Source organism: Lichenostomus cassidix, chromosome 1Aa (assembly GCF_008360975.1).
Source record: "Lichenostomus cassidix isolate B80296 chromosome 1Aa, HeHo_3.0, whole genome shotgun sequence".
Lineage (NCBI taxonomy): Eukaryota > Metazoa > Chordata > Aves > Passeriformes > Meliphagidae > Lichenostomus > Lichenostomus cassidix.
Genome location: NC_139480.1, coordinates 43913415 through 43931396, shown reverse-complemented (window position 1 = coordinate 43931396; position 17982 = coordinate 43913415). Strand labels below are relative to the sequence as shown.

The window sequence follows — 17982 nt, the reverse complement described above, 5'->3', positions numbered from 1 at the left end:
CAGCCCACTTCCTTCTGTACCCAGATTTCCTGTGTCTCATTTTATTTCCAACATTCACTATGAACACTGATTCCATTTTCATACCTTTTTTCATACTCTTCATACTCTCTACATTGGATTTTAGCTCTGGTCCCACTTCTTTTATTCCCATGTCTCTCTATACCTTCCTGGCCAGCATTAAAAAGTTAAATTTGATAATGATGTGGTTTCATCTTCACTGGAACAGATACCATCTTTGCTAGAAGAAACTTAATTTTTATGTAACAGGATTGCAGGAAGGTAACCACCTGTCAACGACTGAAAGCAATTTCACTGAAGTCCTGAAACACTCTGGAGAGATCAACCATTACAATAAGGAAAAAACCCAAGACGTTTGACACCTGTAGTCTTGTAACTGTAGAGGTCTCTGTGTATTTTGTACTTTAATTTCAAAACCACTAAGTAGTTCTAATTGGCAATGATACAAATGTTCTGAGAATCACTGATGGCATTTCTAATCAATTCAGTGAATAAAGACTGCAAATTTCTGTGAAGCAATTTACTTGCAATGAAGAAGAGAAAGAGATGCTTGCTGTTCTGTCTGAGACACTGAACTTGCATGAAAGAAACAGATGAATAGGAGCCTCTTCCCCTGGCATTTCAGATTTCTCTTTCATAAATGGAGAAATGTATCCCTGAATGCTACCTGAAAGGGACAAGCAGCAGAGGTGTACCTATACAAGTGACCAGTTTTCAATACCTGCAGATCTTCATTGTTTTGCTCAAATTATTTTCACCAGTTTTAGTCTCCAACACAGAATGGAAACAAAATATTAAAACAAACAAACAAAATGTTTCACTAGGCTAGAGTTTTATAGTGATCCACTGTCTACTGCACAAACCTCATTTTTAGACAATCTAGAGAAAATACCTCACCATTTCCTATCTGAGTATGGTAATTGCCCTAGCTGAAGTAGGCCAAATATCTTTTGTTTTGAAAAGCAGGATGTCCTGTCTTTCATAGCAGTAGTAGAGAAATAAAGGAGTGTCTAGTGTGTGTTTGCAAACCCAGGCAGAACTCTACAAAAAGAGTCTCTCTCAGTGCTATTAACTTCCTTCTTCAAGGACTAAGCTGACTCTTGCTGAAGACAATGGAAAGACTTCATTTACATTAGCTGGAAGATTCTCTATCTGGAGAAAAAAAAATCAAGAAAAAACAATAAATGAAACTAGATTTTCCACTAAAACAATGCTCCAGATCCAAAAAATATGCACAACTGGTAGACACTTTGTATGTTCAAATCCCAGAAATGCCAGATATAAATAAAAGTATTAATTCTCATATTGTAAAGATACAGAAATGATTATCTACATGACTGACAAATATTCCTCCAAATTTAGAGATGCAAGGTGCAAGGAAATGAGAAACAATATTTAAGCAGCATTCTGATAGGATATTGTGAAGTTACATATGGGAACTAAAAGGTTAAGCAATATAAAGGAAGAAAACAGTTGACCATACATCATATGTATAGGTCATGTCATATACTGCAAATATTCACACAAAATATTTACAAATATTCACACATTATTTACAAATATTTACCAAAAAATAACAACTATTTACAAAAAAAGACAATATAGAGATAGGAACTAAGCACAGGATGACACAGATCTTCTAGTAAGGGTAATTTCTGCAGCAGTTGATCAGTCTCCAAACACCTGTATAGCTACACAAATGAAAATCTCAAGTGTTGATAATAACCACCCCACTATTTGCACTTTGAGAACTCTTTCCTGCTTGCCAAAAGCAAGGTTTACAAGAACAAAGAGTATCTTTTCCCTGTTTCAATGTGAAATATACACAACTAAAGCAAAGTGCAGCTAAGACAATGACCAGCTACCATTTACAGAAATCACAGTAGAAATGGCTAAAGCTCTTCTTAACAGAAGTATATCACCTTTTGCTTATTAGAAGGGTGACCACCTTCATGTTGCTACTTCCTGCTTCCATTCATCAGACAGGAAGGGGTTTGGTTTTCCAGTGAGGTAATAGAATTTTACTTTTTTTTAGCCTAAAGGCCTTGTACTAAATCCAGGTAACCTGGAAAACACTTTATATGAATATCAGCTTGGTGTAAGAAAGCAAGAAACAATCTTAATTTGATTATTCTAAATGGATTGGAGTTTTGCGTAGGTGGAAAACGATCATTACACAAAGGAGTGCTACACAGACTAATATATAAATAGTTCGTGCTGCAAGGAGAACAATAGCTCTGTTTCTTTTCTCAGAGCACAGATACAATTAGTTAGAGGATATTGCATTCTTCAGAAATTTTTGGCATCCAATAGAAAAAAACAATTGCATTTCAAAACAGAATATTGTATTTGGAAATCATTTCCTCTTTTAATAACCTGCCAAGGCTTTTTAGTCTTTCCCCTGCAAACGAACACATCCCTTGTAGTTCAGCACAATGCTTTCCCACACTGCTGGCTGATTGCGAGGTCGCTGGCTCCTGATGCAGTGACACAGAATCCTGACCTCAGCTCTTGGCAGGAAAGTAACTGCTTTCCACATACATTGTGTTAAAAATGCATATGTTTCTGTAGGGTTTCCATCTACTGTTATGTGAAGTCCACTGATTTAACTCCTATACTTTTACTGAATAGTTTTGTTCAAGAAATGTGGAGGTAAAGCCAAGATGTTCATTTTCAAAGCAGGAAGTCTCTGTCCCCTGACAGCACTGTATTCCTACTGCTGGATTTATATTCTAATGGCTGATGTAGATTTCATCAGATTGTCCAGTGGCAATAACTCATTCCATGTAACCTGGGTGTATTCCATTCTCGCTGGCTTAGAGAGGAGACCTATTGCACTCACCAGCCAATCCATCTTAAAACTAGTTTAAAATATTAATAATCACATTTAGCTAGATGGAAATATGATTGATTGCTACATGATCCACTAAATAATAAAACAAATCAATAGCTATAGTTATAAAACTAGACCCATAGGATAAATTAATCAAAGCCAGTGCCTGCATTTCAAACTTATGTCTGTCACTCTGTCTTGCTTCTGCACTGTCTTTTGCCCAGATGTGAAAATCTTTGTTTGAGGTCATGAGGTAGTGGCAGATGCAGAGGCCAAAGGGATATCAAGTGTTACACTGTTACAAACTCGTCCCTCTTACCAGCTCATTGCAAGTGGAAAACCCTAAAATACTCCAATTACACTGCAATCAGTGTTGACCCCTTATTTCTTGGGTGACTCATCCTAACTGCTCATTTTTTTAGTTTCTTCTTTTATTTGCCATAATTACATCTCCTGTAATAACAGAAGTATCAACGGCAGACATGAATATGTATCAAGTAAAACAAGCATATTTTACTGATATTTTTAATATTTAAAAACACAGCTTCATAAACTTCCAACCCACCTTCGCTCTGTACTTCATACGTGCAACAGCATTTACTTGGATGCGCTGCAGTAAAAGCACTCATTGCTATGCTGTCTCAAAGACTTGCTTTACAGATCATGTATATAATAAACTTGCACATTATCATTTATAATGTTACTACGTACCCAAAATAGCCTTCAAATTGAATAAGATAAAACATACATCATCTAGTTAGCATTCAAAGATCAGGAGAACTGGTAGGTCTAGCAAGAACTGGTAGGTCCTGAACTTTAAAGATCTGTAAGGGGTATCTTTGCATTACCAGAAAGTTCAAAGCTTGAGTGTCTGCTTTCTCTGTGTTATTAAAAATCCCACAAGTTTTGCAAATATAAGGTAGCTATCTTACATCTTGAAAACATGCAAAAATACCTTGGTAATCATGTTTTGTCTGTATAAACAGCAAGTTTGTTTCTGAGTCATATTTACTTCTTTTTATGTAAACCAATTTCACTAGAAGTCTACATCAGCATGAGCAAAGTGAATTTCTCTGCATTTAAGAAGTGGTTTCATGTTTGCACTCCTTTTTTAGGCAAGAGCAAATGACTTCTGTTTACTGGGAAACATACTCTTCTGTGTTCTGGTTTGCTTGTGCTGCTGGAAGGGTCAACAGAGCTGGAAGCAGGGGAATTTTGAGCTGGCACGGCTCCTGTGAAGGCAGCTCCCATTTAGCCCTACTGTGCAGAAGGCCTCAATCAAATAAGCTGCACGTGGAGCTCCTCAAGATCAGGGGCTTGCTGCTGCAAATTAGAATCTACCCTAGTCTCCACATAGACACAGCACAGTGCAGACCTGCCTGCAGAATGAAGGAGTTTTGGCCTCATTCAGCACCCACAGGAGTGTGGTGAAGACCTGTGGCTAGCACAGTTTTTCCCATGAGAGGTTTTCTTGTGTTTTGTAAATAAAGATAAAGTTTGGATGTTTTGGAACAGTGTCCCAGAACTTGGGCAGTGCAGGCCTGGCCAATCAGGCCTGGGGGAAGGCTTCTGACTGACCAATCTGGGTGACTTTTGAGAACTCTATATATGTGATGAAATCAAAACAATAAAGGTCATTCCTTCTTGCCACTGAGAACCGATGCATTCATTACTCTGCTAGCTGCTCAACAGCGACAAAGACCCATAACCCTGGTCTGCATGAAGGTGGGAAAAGGCTCTGTGAAACCGAATTTGAGCTGACAAAGCAAAAGAGCAGGTAAGCAGCGAGGATCAGATTTTCAAAAGGAAAAAAAAATAAACATTTTTTCAAATTCTGGCCCAAGTGTATGCCCTGGTACTTCAAGTTCAAACCCATGTCACTAAAATCAGATTTGGCCTTCCTTATAGATCTTGTTCTTTGTGTGATGGAAATGTGAAAAAAATTTAGTAGAGAATAACTGGATCTCAAGACCAGCTTTCACCTTCTCTGCCTTGTTCAGTAACACACAAGCCTGAGAAATTTAGGGCTGGAAGGGGCTGAGAAGTGAGGAAACACAGACTAGATCACTTTGAGGGGAAAAAGATTCTAAGCGCAGGAAGGCTGTGCAGTTGGCACTGGCAGAGCAATGACAAGGAGGAAAAGGGGGATGGGACGGGCACCGTGAACGCAGGAGACAAAGGAAAGAAAATAGCACAAGAATAGATACGGAAAACGTGAGCTAGAAATTGATCTAAAGAGTCACCCGGGTTCCCTTCGGTTACTGATGTATCAGCCGTAGGAAGGGGGAGAAGGGGATGCCTCAGAGATGAGCTAAATCCCCCTACAAACCCAGGAGGAAATACTGCCAGGAACCGGAAAAAATGAAGCGAGCGAACGCCCCTTTTTCACCGTGCCCTACATGAAAGCGCTGGGGGAGACCCCGGGAGGGCGGGCGGCGCGCAGGGCCTCGGAGCGGCTTCCCGGGAGCCTCTGCCGAGGAGACCCACTTCCTCCCGCGGGGGAGGCGGCCGCGCAGGGCCGCTGAGGAGCGGCGAGCGGCAGCAGCGCCCCACTCGGCTCGGCTCGGCGCGGCCGGGCTCCCCCGCGGCAGGGAGGGCGGCCCGGAGAAGCGCTGCGGCAGCCCCCGCTCCCCGCGCCGCCGCCCGGGGCATTCCCCGCGCTCCGCCCCGACCCCCCCGCGCCCCGCGCAGCCGCCGGCTCAGCCGGGGCGGCCGCGGCCGCCAGGTGTCGCCGGCGCACGGGCGTCCCCGCGGCCCCTCCTGCGCCCGGAGCCGGCGGGGCTGGCTCAGTGCGAGCGGGCGGAGGCGTCAGCCCGCAGCGGGGACGCGCAGCCCAGCCCGGCTCGCCTCGGCTCGCCCCTTCCTCGCACACCCCCGCGGCCCGGCTCGGTGACGCTCTCGGCACCGCCAGCGGCCGGCCGGGCGGCTCCCGAGCACGGCCTGCGGCCGCTCTCCGGTGGCGGCGGCGCGGAGCCGCGGCGAGGAGAAAGCTGCTGCTGCGGCGGCGGCGGCGGGGGGAGCAGCCATGTTGGAGCGGGGAATAAAGTGACTTTCCTCGGGGAGGGAGCGCGGCCGGCGGTCCGGCGGAGGCGAAGGCTTTCGGGCGGCGAGGGGAGGGGGGTTTCGGCTCCCGGCGGCCGGATACCGCTCCTAAGCGGAGGAGAAGGGGAAGGAAAAGGGGCAAAGGAACCGCCCCCGGACCCGCGAAGCTTCGGCGCTGCTGGTGAGTTGTGGCTGCTCATTGTCTGCCGGCCCGGGGTGCGGGTCCGGCTCGCGGCGGGGTGTTGGCTCTCGGCCTGCGGCGCGTGGGACGTCGCGGGGGCTGCGGTGACAGCGCAGCACCGGCGGAGGGGGCAGTGATGGCGGCGGTGGGGGAGCGCCCCGCGTGCGGGCCGAGGGCTGCCCGGGGAGCCCCGGGAGCGGGGAGCGCCGCCGGGCGCCCCCGGGCAGGGTCGGGCCGGGTCGGGCCGGGCTGCGGGGGATTTCCGCTGCCCGCTGGCGGCTGGGAGCGGCGCCGCGGGGCTGGGGGCAGCTCGGGAGCCGAGCGAAGTCAGGCCCAGGGGTGAGCCGGGGCTGGCAGCCCCTGAACGCTGCCGGATTTTTTGGTGATCCTGCGTTCGTCACCGTCCTTTCCCCACCGCCTCCTCCTCTTCAAGCGAGGCAGCGTTCTCCTGACAGCTCTTCTCCTCGCAGCCTCCGCACGTATGACACATTCGCTCCTATTGCAGGTCTCCCCCCACACGCACACCCAAAATATGTAGGTTTCAGTGCGTGGCATAAGTTCTTCTGCCCTGAGCTTTGTATTGGAAAGTGACAAGGATACGTGAACACTGTCTGACCCTGAACTTCAGTGAACTCCTCCCTCCCCTTCCTCGCTCAGATGTGTAATGACTTGAGACCAGTGAGAGCAAAATGGTTCTCTCGAAAGGACAGGGGAAATCAGGTGGGATCATGTATATTTTATATTTCTTGCAAATTTATTATGCCCACCGGTGCCAATACCGTGTTTACAGGAGGGGATTAGCTGTTGCGTTAGAAGAATGCTGACCTTGATCCCCTTTGTCTCTCCTGCAACAATTTTGGTAGCTGGCTAGAGTTGTTTTAAACTCATTGCTGTCTTTGGCACTTTGCTAATGGTTGTTAACAGTGTTATGGTGTTATGAGCAAAATGGGGCTGACTTACATCATAGTCCAAACTCAGTAATTTAAAAAGCATCCATTTTCCTTTCTTTTTTTAAATTTGGCGAATAATTTTTTTGTAGTGTAACAGAAGATCAGTAGCAATATTCTTGTAGGTATCATGGTATAGATGTGAGAGCAAGCCTGGTTTGACATTCTTCCATTCTTCCATACTTCTTTGCCCCCCGCTCCTTTTTTATTTGAATTAATTGAATTGGAAACTGCATCAGCAAAGGTTAAATACTGGAAAGATGCAGGGCAGAAGAAAACATTTATGAAATTAGACTTAGTACCAAATTCGAATTTGTTTTCCTACTAGAATTGGGTAAAAATGAAGTAGGTGATCTGGTATTTTATGTGCTTAAGACATTAAAGAAATTGACATATTGGTTTGTTATAAGAATTCTGTATACTCACACATAGCTCTTCTTATTTACATCTCCACTTCAGTAAGTGACATGAGAGAGGCTTGTTTTGAATAATTAACGTAGAAGTAACAGATATGAAAACATAAAATGACATGTTTGAATACCTGGTGAAATTTTTCCTTAAAAATTGCTAGTGCTTGAAAGAACAAACTGAATTTACTTCTCCAACATAGATAAACCATTATAATGTTAACTTGGCATTAAAAGGGCTGCTTAAATTGGAAAGATGAAAGCATCTTTTTTTTTTTTTCCTGGCATTATGTAAATACTGCTTTGACAATAATGAGTCTGCCTTAGAACAGTCTTTAGGAAGGATAACGCAATGAGGTTCATACCTTGTATTTGCATATTGTGCTGTGTAGCCCTGTGTTTACCCAGGCTTGAGCTCTACACAAATCATGAGGTGGGTTCTGCCTACATCCGTACTGAAGAGTTTGCAAATTAAAGCCTGTGTTGTCTGAAGCAAATTATAGTTTGAAAGTGGGGAGTCATTTATTTTAAGGTTGGCTAAGAATGTAGTGCATTAATTGATCTTTTTAATATGTAAAATGCCACTAGCATGTAGTGAAATAATTTATAATTGCAAATATAATTTAGATTGAGAAACAGATCACAGCTGTCTATTTCCCCTGTATGGCTCTGGCTTCAATTTCTGCCTGACACTGCAGTGTGTAAATATGGTATAGCTTATGACAGGGATGTTAAGATGCTCAGTCTGCATGTGTGGCTGTTATGATGTGGAGCTCTTACAGTAAAATGCTGCAGAATTTTCTGAATGGCCTAGCAACATACAAAATCTTCTGATTTCTTAAATAAGTAATTGCTGCTAGAAAAAAAACCAAAAGAATGTTTTACTCATCTTAATAAGTTTCTGTCCAGCAGTATATTTGAGTAATTGCAGCTAAAAACTGTAGCTGGGAAAGGCTTTGTTGAAGTCTGATTCAGTGAACAGGCTCCATTAAAATCTTTCTGTGAATTTGCTCTTTACCCTCTTTTCATGTTTAGTGGAAGCTGTTGATATTCCATGTACTAATCAGGTTCTATTTTTTGTCCAAGAAAGCTAAGTAGCTGTGTTTTAAAAAGTTGTTATATACTAGTTGTGTACTTATTGAAAGCATTATATGGTATGATGTGAAAGTGGACAAGATCATGTGTGAAAATCAGGCTTGATAATTGCAAAGCTTTTCTAGCATAAACTCACTAAATGTTGCTTACAGTTCTTCAGTTATGGGTATCTGGACTTAATAGCTGCATGCTTTCTAACGCTTCCTTTTTTTTTTTTCTGCAGCAAGCCTTTTATAGCTATTGAGGCAGCTGGACACCACTGTAATCAGTGGCAGTTCAGAATTTTATATAACACACTACAACTTTAGCATGTAAAAATGCATTTAAACTGCCAAATGTTGACTTGACAGTTACGCTTCACATCTAAAGAACAAACTAAACCAGTCTATTGCTAGCAATCACTGCCTTATTTTGCAGTGCGCATTATTACAGCAATGGCTTTTTCCTTCTGAGTGTAAGAATTGGGATTTTTTTTTTTTGTTTGCTGCCTATTCACATACTGATGTAGAGTCTTGGAAGATAAATGTGAAAGCATTTTATATTTATGTATTTTGATCACTATACAATCGTCTGCTTTTTAAAAATAAGTCTAGGCCTAGGGGGCTTTTTAAACATTCTAAATATTTTATATCCTGTTATTTATACTGTTTGGGCCCTGGTAATGTTTTTCCCCCATGAAACAGGGCTTTGTCCAGAAATACCCACTAATGGTGTGGGATGTTTTTTTTTCCCCTATGTATTTTGTGAAGAGTCATGATGCACTTCTGGCAGCTTTTATCTGAAGTATGAGAGGTAATACTTGTTTTGGACAAACGACTTTTTATAATTCTGTATGGAATGCAAATTCATATATATTCGTTCTTAACTAACCTGATGGATTGGCAGTTCTTCCAGAGTTGTTGGTTTCCTGAAAGTCTTTTAGCAGTGATGTCAGCTCCAGAGTTTATTAGAACATCTGCAGACAGCCGTTCAAACCACTGATAGTCACAAGGAGTAAACAGGACTGGTACTTGAGCTCATTTGCCGACTTGGAGCAGAGAACATTGGGAAAGAAAAAAGAAAAAAAGAGTTCTTTAGTTCTGTGATCCCGTTACATGGAAAACAATGACCATAATGGGTGTGCATAAATCAGGTAATTTGCATTGGACCAGCTTTTGATATATCAGACCTTGGATAGCAAGGCTTTAGCCACATCCTTGGAGATCATTGTACTCTGTGCTTAACTATATTGTAAAATACCATAGACACATTGATACTGGAAATTATTGTAACAGTGCTTTACTGGCATATTTGGGCTTTTGTGGTATAGTGCTTGCTTTTGAAGGATTGGAAATTTCGTTCACTAGGAAGCATCAGTTTATCAGGGCTGCTATGCATAAGCACAAATGTTGGAGAGAAAAGAAATGTGAAAGAGCAGCATTGTCAGTGCAACAGCAGAAGAAACAGCTCTCAAGCCACGTTTTAATTTTTCACATGGTAAGACAGAATTAGGCAAAATTATTTTAAGAAGACTGAAAAGTACCGACTTTATAACATTTTCAACTAAACACTCAGAGACTTCTCTGAATTTCAGGACAATTTTCTTCTTGCTTATTTCAGTAATACCTTGAAAATGCAGAAAGATAAAGGACAGTTTTATCCTATGTTTTAATTATGACCTTTTTATTTTCCTGTTTTATTTATCTTCTCTGGAACAACTAGTTTTGCATATATTCTGATGATCAGGCCTGTGTGTCATGATACCAGAACAAAGAAATTATGTGTCTTTCAGTTGCACTCCTAGCTACTGTTCTTGCCTGTCTTTGATTTAAGGTTGAATTTCTTAGGTATTTTGAATAAGTGAATGTTACTCTGTGCCCTCTAATCATATTTCATTTAATTATTATCTGTACCTTGTCATTGTACTCCTTTCTCTGACTGCTGTTGTTTTCAAAGGTTTGGTAGAGATGCACGATGGTCTCTGATTTTTAACATCTGCATTTTGTCAGCTTCACTAGGGATACTTGGATGCTTTCAGTTTGTGTTAAAAGTTGTCAGAATCATGACATTCTCTTCTTTGCTTTGTGGATTAGAGCATTTTGTAGGCTTGTAGCTGTACTGAGACAGTAATATCATAGTCAACTGTCATAACCTGTATAGTCTTTCAGAAATGTCTTTCCCCAAGTATTCCTGACTTCCTGTTCTTACCTTACTGATGTGGAAGTATCTTTGTTTGGATGTTGTTCAGGTATTTGAAAGGTGTCTTTTTACAGCAGTCACTAAAGTTAACATTTAATGAGGTTAACAGTTAATTGGCATTCACTGAAATAAGTATCTTTATGAAATACGGATTGCTGAGAATTATCAAAGAATATTAGTTATCAGCAAAACCATTGTCCTGTAATTGAGAGAAGGCTGTTTGGATTAAAAAGTTACAATGGTCTGTAGGTTAGTTTACAAAAAATGTGAAGATGCCAATTCACAAAAACGTAAAGAAATTTACATTGAGATTAATTAATATTATTGATAAGGGAGGCCAAAGGCTGTGATGAGGAAAGCGCCTGCTGTCACCAGCTATTACAATTAGGTGTATTTTAGGACCTTGAAATTTCAGGAAACTGAATTCTAACAAAGCCAGTAGCCAGTAAGAAAAGCTAAAGAAAATGTTAGCATTTGATATTCTTAGAATAGCTTCATGTTTGTTAAATACTGCTGTATTCATTAGTAAACCAGCTGATAGTCATATGTGGTTCTCCGACGCTTCCTAAGAGAACGTGAAGTTGCTGAGCAGCTGCCACTGAAGTTGTGCAGTAAGAACTGTACAGGTTGGTAGGGCACTTTCTGGAGTGGAATGCTGGTCACATATCTCAGTATGTCTCAGAACACTGAGAAATTATGTAGTTTTAGCACAACTAAGGTTTCTTTCCGTGGTTTTAAAAGTTAGTTATATGCATAGTAATGGATATTGACAGAGCAGATTAAGCCAAGAAAATAACTGTTGCTCAGCATATATTTATAGAGGACTGATCTTGTGAAATTAACGTCTGGTTCTCTTGATAAGATTAAATACTTCATGTGGTATGTTGCTGATAGAGCAGACAGACGTCACTGAAACTTTGACTTGACTCTTACGTGGCATTTTGATTATGGAACTAAAATGATAGATCACGTGTCAACATATGAAATGGTTTAAAATCCAGTGGATAATGTGAATCAAGTGGTTAACTATAAATAGTTGCTGTTACATAACTGTGTGTGATGAGGGCTCCTCATCGTCAAAATACGTTCGTGAAGGAGCTCTGGGAAACCTGCTCGGTGGCAGCTGTTGGTATTGCCACTAATGAAGTGAAAGCCAGTGCAAATTGCCCATTATTTCTGAAGCTCCAGAAAACTGGTAAAACAGTAGATACTGAAGAATGGGTCATTAGCACAGGGTGGATGCTTGGAAAACTGGCAGCGTCCTATTTGTTTACTTGATGTAGTTAGTATTTTATGTCAGGCTTTAAATGATTGAATACAGTGTATTAACTTTTAAAACAAACTAGTTATATTTGGTGACTAAATCAAATATATGCAGCTATTAATATTAGCTTTTAGTTTGGGTATTTATTTTGTAAATGTTTCATGTATAATACAGAACAGATACTAAGTGTTGATTTGCATTCAGTATGTGGGGTTTAGGAACAGCTTTTATTTTGAAAATATAGTAATAATATAATTAGTGATACACAAGAGGAGGACAACCAATTATTAAATAACAGATTACATTTTATATTTCCATCAGTTTTCTGTATAGCTTGAAATGAAGTTGAGCTTCCCAGTGTAGAATTCATAAATATTCTGCATGGGCCAAAAAAGATGTGGCTGTATATGCATTTTACTGGGGAAAATTAACAGGCATTTTTTCAGTCTGTCCTTAGTTTATTGCCAGTGCAGCTTCCTCTGCCCTTTCTCTCTTTGTCATAAACAGCAGTACAGTATCTACATGTGCAGGGGGCTTGTTGCCATCTTAGCCACTCTTCAGTCTTAACGCTGTGTCTTAAATACCTTAATAAATTGTTCAAGCGTCTGCTTGTAAAGTGTGAAACTAATCCATAATTCACCTTATTTATGTTTGCTCTGAAACTCAAATACAAAACTAAAGTCTTCCTATATGACTGTGGGAAATGAACCTTGGGCTGGTGGTGCCTGCCAATGACTCAGTTGCTCCACAGGAGCTCAGCCTGTCATAACTTTGGCGCTATCATTCGAAGCCACAGTGGTTTCCCCTTTGCTGGCTGCTGCTCTCATCCCCACACTCCTGCCTTTGTACCAGCAGGTGTCTTGTGACTCTGTCGGGGAACTGGTGCAGGTTACACTGTGTGTTTGGGTTCAGCTTCACTTTCATGTTGACATGTAAATAGTCATCACTTTCTGCAGTATCGATGGGAAAACAGCAGTTTGTAATTATTTTTTTAAATATCCTGAGCAGATGGGAGGGGAAACTTCCTGTGTACAGAGAGGAAAGGAGGTGCTCAGCTGCTAAATATATCAATCATATATGCTGTATCAAAGTCTTTTTAAAATAATGTGTAAAACAGCAGCTCAGAAGCTTATTTTGGTACTGGGTAAGAAGGGACTGTGGAAATAATTACTGATATATGTTATATATTCTTATTTTTTAATACAGGCACTTGTTTGAGGTGAAAGTTAAGATATGAAATAGGATTTTTGGTGTGGATATCGTTAGTGTTGGAAGAAAGACATCTAAGGAAGCTAATTTTTTTTCGTTGCAAATAATATTTAAAAACTGAACTAAATAAGCTGAAAATGAGCTGCAGTAGGAGTTTGAAAATGTTTGGAAGATGCAACAATAAAATCAGTTCATAACTAAAGTGTTCATATTTTAAAGGGGCCTAGTAATGGAGTGGTGCAGGGTCCTTGTTTTGTTTCTGAAGAATTGATCACCTCTGGAGAGATGAGATCATTGGCATCATTGAGGCCACAGTTTGGATTTAAATCACTGAAATTTAAACTCAGTGTTCTTGAGAATAATGACCTGTACAATACTCAGATAAAGCAATTTCAGAGGCAATTCCAAAAATTTAAGATTCTTCATAATGTTTCATTACCTTTGTCAATGTGATTCAGTAGGTTATGGCAAAGAAGCAAAATATTTTGGAGCTTATGCTATTTACCTTCAGGATTAAACAAGATAAACAGCTTAACAGTGTTCCCATTTGCACAAGTCACAGTATTTTTAAACCTGCTGCTCGTAATTCTGGGTTGTTTATCAGGGAATACAGTTAACCTAAATGTTTTTTGGAGGTTTGATTCTGATACATCTCGGTATAATTCTCGAAAACAAAAATGTTTGATCCGTAAGCCAAAAAAAACCATTAAAATGTATTTAGTCAGAAAGCAGCCTTAGGTTATTAAGCATAGTCGTTTTTGTTTTTTTTTCTGGGCAGCACAGGAGAAACAGCATAGTGGTGTACAGTAATTAGATTGTTCAGTAGTTTCATGCCTTTCTTCTGGATTTATGCAGTTTTAGTATTTTAGAAGCAATACAAAGTAGATATGCTTTGGTAGTAAGCTTAGTTACTGTATTTTAAAATGTGTTTGAGTATGGTTTGTGTATAAAATACAAGGTGTTCAGTGCTGTTAATTAAGTGTTCTGAACCTACTTCCTTTAAAGGAGGCTTTTTTTTTATTGCTTGTGGTGGTCTTACATAATAGGAGTTTTGGTTTCCTGGTATTTGTGAATACTTGTGGTAGTGGAAGAAGTACACATTAGTTGAGGGATTTAAGTCATTAGTTGTTTGTCACTGGTAAAAGTTAATTTGGACATGAATGGATAGGTAGTTATCATTTTCACCTGTAGCTGTGTCTTAACAAAATACCTATATCCTTCTTAATCATCTGTTTCTAGCAGTGGGTAGATAAAACCAGAATTTTTTCCAGAAAATTAATTATTTGCATCTAAAATATGAATTATGCCAGGTTGACTTTGATTTGGATTGTGCCTTTTTTTAGTGCATACCTCTGTAGTCAGTAGAGGGAAATAGTTTCAGAGGGAAATCCAAAGATCTTAATACAGAGCTGCAACTCTTTCCACATTTACCTTGGGAGCCCATCTGAACCATTGTTTTTGTACTACAGCATTTGTGTTGAATTAAGCGCGTATTTCAGAATCATTGCTGTTGCATTAGTAAATTGAAGAGGTTTCTACAACTGTTTGCGTTACTAAGTTGATGGTGAGGAAGGAAGAGAGAGTTGCTGGGGGATGGAGCCAAGCATTTTCTTACTGATGGCAGGAAACTGCAGAGTGACTCCAGCACTGGTATGAAACTTTCTCCTAAGTGCCTCAGGTGCCTAATGAAGAGTGTCAATTCCCACCCCCTTCCACCTCCCCCGTTTATGCATTTGGGTCTTTTAATATGTAAGCAATAAAACATGCTGATTCTTCTTTATTCATCACTCCTGTTTGCAAGTGCTTAGCATGAATTAAAATTCTAGTCATGTGAGCAGTAGTGATAGTATATTTTAATATTGAAATAGGTTCCTGAATGAACTGTGTCCGCGTTATGTCTTCTGGCAATTTCAGAAACTAGGATTGCAAGGACAAATAAAAATGATCTGGTTTTTTGTAGTAGAACCTTGTTCTTTGAATGTATGTGCTCCGTGATAAAATGAGACTAGTGAAGATTTGAGCATATCTTATGCCTGCAGTTGATGTACATTCTTGACTTTTTCATGATATTACATTGCAACAAATTAATACTAAATTTACATCTTTACATGATTGGACTGTCATATCTGCCTTTGGTAACTGGAACTGTGTTTTAGTTCAGTTTGGTTTTTGTTTTTACTTGGTAGATAGGATGTGAAATCTTTCTTCTACTTACGCAATGAGAATGATTTTGTTGGATTGATTGGCATTATTTGCCAAGTCCTATGCTAGTTTAGATAACGCACTGAAGATATATTAAGATATACCTGCAGCAGGTTTTGTGTAGTGGCATTGGCCAGTTCTCATGAAAAGTTGTGCATCACTAGCTAAAGAAGTATATAGGGATGGATTATGTCAATTTTTGGTTGCTTAACTTGAGGCTTCCTTAAGATGCTGATCTTAAGCTTGTAGGTGCTGAGGATGTTTTGAAAATCAGTCTTAGTGGGGTTGTCTGCAGAGACTTGTCAATAGAAATAATACCCTGACAGTGTCTGAAAACCTAGTGGTATAGATTCTAGTAAATACTTCTAAGAAACTGAAGGAGAAGCCAAGATAGTGAATCTACAAAATACTGCTAAGCCACCATACTAACAGAATGGCCTAGCTTTTCCTATGGCTGCATATTATCTTGCTCTCAGTCTTTTTATACCAATGTAAATGAATCTAGCCTAGATTATTTAATCTACATTAATGCTTTATGTCTCTGTAGTTAATTGCATGGAGCCTCTTCAGTCATATGTCATACAGAACTAACATAATATGTAACCTCACTGCTTCCAGCCAGATCTGCAACACAGGCTTGGAAAACAGCCCTGTTGACTGTCTTATATAGGGAATGTTTTCTCTTAACTGTATTTGATATGCAGGGCTTCCAGTAGTAGACTGTTAAAAATCCCTCAGAAAGGTCTTTGTCACTGAAGGAGGAAAAAAGCCTCAAACGTCTGATAAAGCACAGGAAGCAAAATTGTTGACGGAGAAAATTCCTTTTCTATATAGTCACTTTTATGAGAAGAGCCACACCCCAAAGGTAATAAATTTAACTGTTAGTGGATCCTTGTGACATAATACTGTTTTTCCCTTGTATTCAGAGGTTTAAAAGAGATAAACCCAAATTCCATGGGTTAATATTCTTCCAAACTTTTTTGTAGTATTTGCTGTGTTGTGTTATGTTTTAGTTTATGAATGTTTGCTTCTCTATGATCATAAGAGGCTTTGGAAAAACAACATGTTCCATTTTGTGCAGAAGTGGGAGACAGTTATGGTGGTCCTTTCATCTCATTTAACTCCTGTCAAAGCTCCTTCCACAGTGTGCACAAGCCTTGCTTTTTCTGCTAGGTAGTAATATTATTTCAGTTGGATTGAGTTATCAATCTCTTTATCAGAAAGTGTAGGAAGCTTTTTGATTAAGCAGTCTAAAATACAGAAAAGCTGCACTGTTTTACAGCATAGAGATACATCTTTATTTTTAATAATGACCCTTTCCCCTCTTGGAATGAGTAGCTCTGTTGTATGTTTGAACCAAATCTCAGGGTTAACAGTGGTTTTGCTGGGGAGCAGAGGGGACAGAAGGTGTCAGAAATGGGGGAAGGAGTGCATAACCAGGACCAAAACAGAGCTTTTCAGGTAGGGCATGGTGTTTTGTGCACTCAACCAGAATCAGTTCTTGCTGGAGTGTGTTCATGTGAAATTGCATGTTTAAAATTGCAGTGAACTGGGAATCTGGTGGAGTGTTGTTTTTTAGGTTTAGTTTGGGGTTTGGTGTTTGTTTGTTTGTGGATTGTTTTGGTTTTGTTTTTTGGGGTTTTTTTTTTGTTTTTGTTTTTTTTTTTTTTGTTTTTTTAAGCCAGAAGAACACCTAGGGTTTGTCTTAGGGCTTTGCTGTCTGTGCTATCCAACAGTATTTTGATTTAAAAATCAGATATTTATGTCTATCTAGTAAAACACAACATAGGTACGTCTGCTCTTAGATCCTTGTAATGCCGGTTTTCTTTGAGAGATTATGTGTACAGTATTATTCATGATACCTGCTGCTTATTTGTTCTAAGGATAATTAAATGCTTTGAACTCTAGTAGACCATAGGGATGTATCCAGGTATCTTTTTTTTTCTTCTTTTTTTTTTTTTTTTCCAAAATTCTGGTCATGAAACACTGTAGATTGAATAATACAACATTGTAGAGATGCTAGAAGTGATTGCTGAATGGTGTTGATTGATGTCAAACCCATGCTCTACAGCATCAAAAGTTTTATGACAGAAGAGATTGAATTGAGGCTGAGAAATGTTTCGTGTGTCCTAACACATTATCTTCTAGCCATACTGGTTTAATCTTATCCATGGTTCTGACACAATTTTCCATTGACTGGCCCTTCAGCAGAACACTGTTCACTTCTGCATCTCTATACCCACAAATGGAGTGCTGGGCTCAGGATTAGGTTATGAAATGCCTTGTACTAGTTCTTTTTTTCAGTACCTTGGATCTTGAAGTGTGTGAAAGATATTGGGAATTCCATTAATAAGGTTTAAACTTCCAAAAGGCAAAATGCAGATTTTCTCCTTAATAGTTTTGCCACCTTTTTTTGTCTATCTGTATTTTGGGAAGTGCTGTGTTTTATCAGAAGGGGCATGCTATATTGTAATTGGAGATTTTTATATAGCTAAACCATTGCAACTTACCTGTTTATTTTTTTCCTTGTCTTCCTTAGAATTTGGCTGCTACTGGAAATGACTAATACTTGAAATTGAAATTTAGATTCTTAATTTTAGAATTTT

At 39.9% G+C, this 17982-nt stretch overlaps 2 protein-coding genes across 4 annotated transcripts in view; one reads left to right on the top strand and one right to left on the bottom strand.

Moving 5' to 3' along the window:
- Positions 1–854: 854 nt before the first annotated feature.
- On the bottom strand, positions 855–6564 carry LOC146443569 (uncharacterized). The gene is made up of 4 exons (XM_085049219.1): positions 6476–6564; positions 6148–6383; positions 4554–6085; positions 855–4286 (listed from the first exon to the last, which is right to left on the bottom strand). The coding sequence occupies exons 1-3, from the start codon at positions 6562–6564 to the stop codon at positions 5247–5249; spliced, it is 1164 nt and encodes a 387-aa protein (XP_084905345.1). The 3' UTR covers positions 855–4286; positions 4554–5246.
- Positions 5936–17982, top strand: part of CDK17 (cyclin dependent kinase 17) — a 90864-nt gene continuing 78817 nt past the window's right edge. For 2 of the 3 annotated variants that reach the window (XM_085046938.1, XM_085046927.1), the window contains exon 1: positions 5936–6074. The gene's annotated coding sequence lies outside the window, so the exon portion shown is untranslated. Of the gene's footprint in view, positions 6075–6771; positions 6795–17982 lie in introns of those variants that run through there. The other variant, XM_085046934.1, reaches the window with a different exon arrangement.

Excerpts from the sequence above, each read along its gene's own strand:
- LOC146443569 (XM_085049219.1), bottom strand. The coding sequence starts at position 6,564 with ATGTGTCATACGTGCGGAGGCTGCGAGGAGAAGAGCTGTCAGGAGAAC. Across the intron at positions 6,384-6,475 it reads GAGGCGGTGGGGAAAGGACG|CTGCCCCCAGCCCCGCGGCG; the intron begins GTGACGAACGCA and ends TCGGCTCCCGAG. Across the intron at positions 6,086-6,147 it reads CGACGTCCCACGCGCCGCAG|CCACAACTCACCAGCAGCGC; the intron begins GCCGAGAGCCAA and ends GACAATGAGCAG.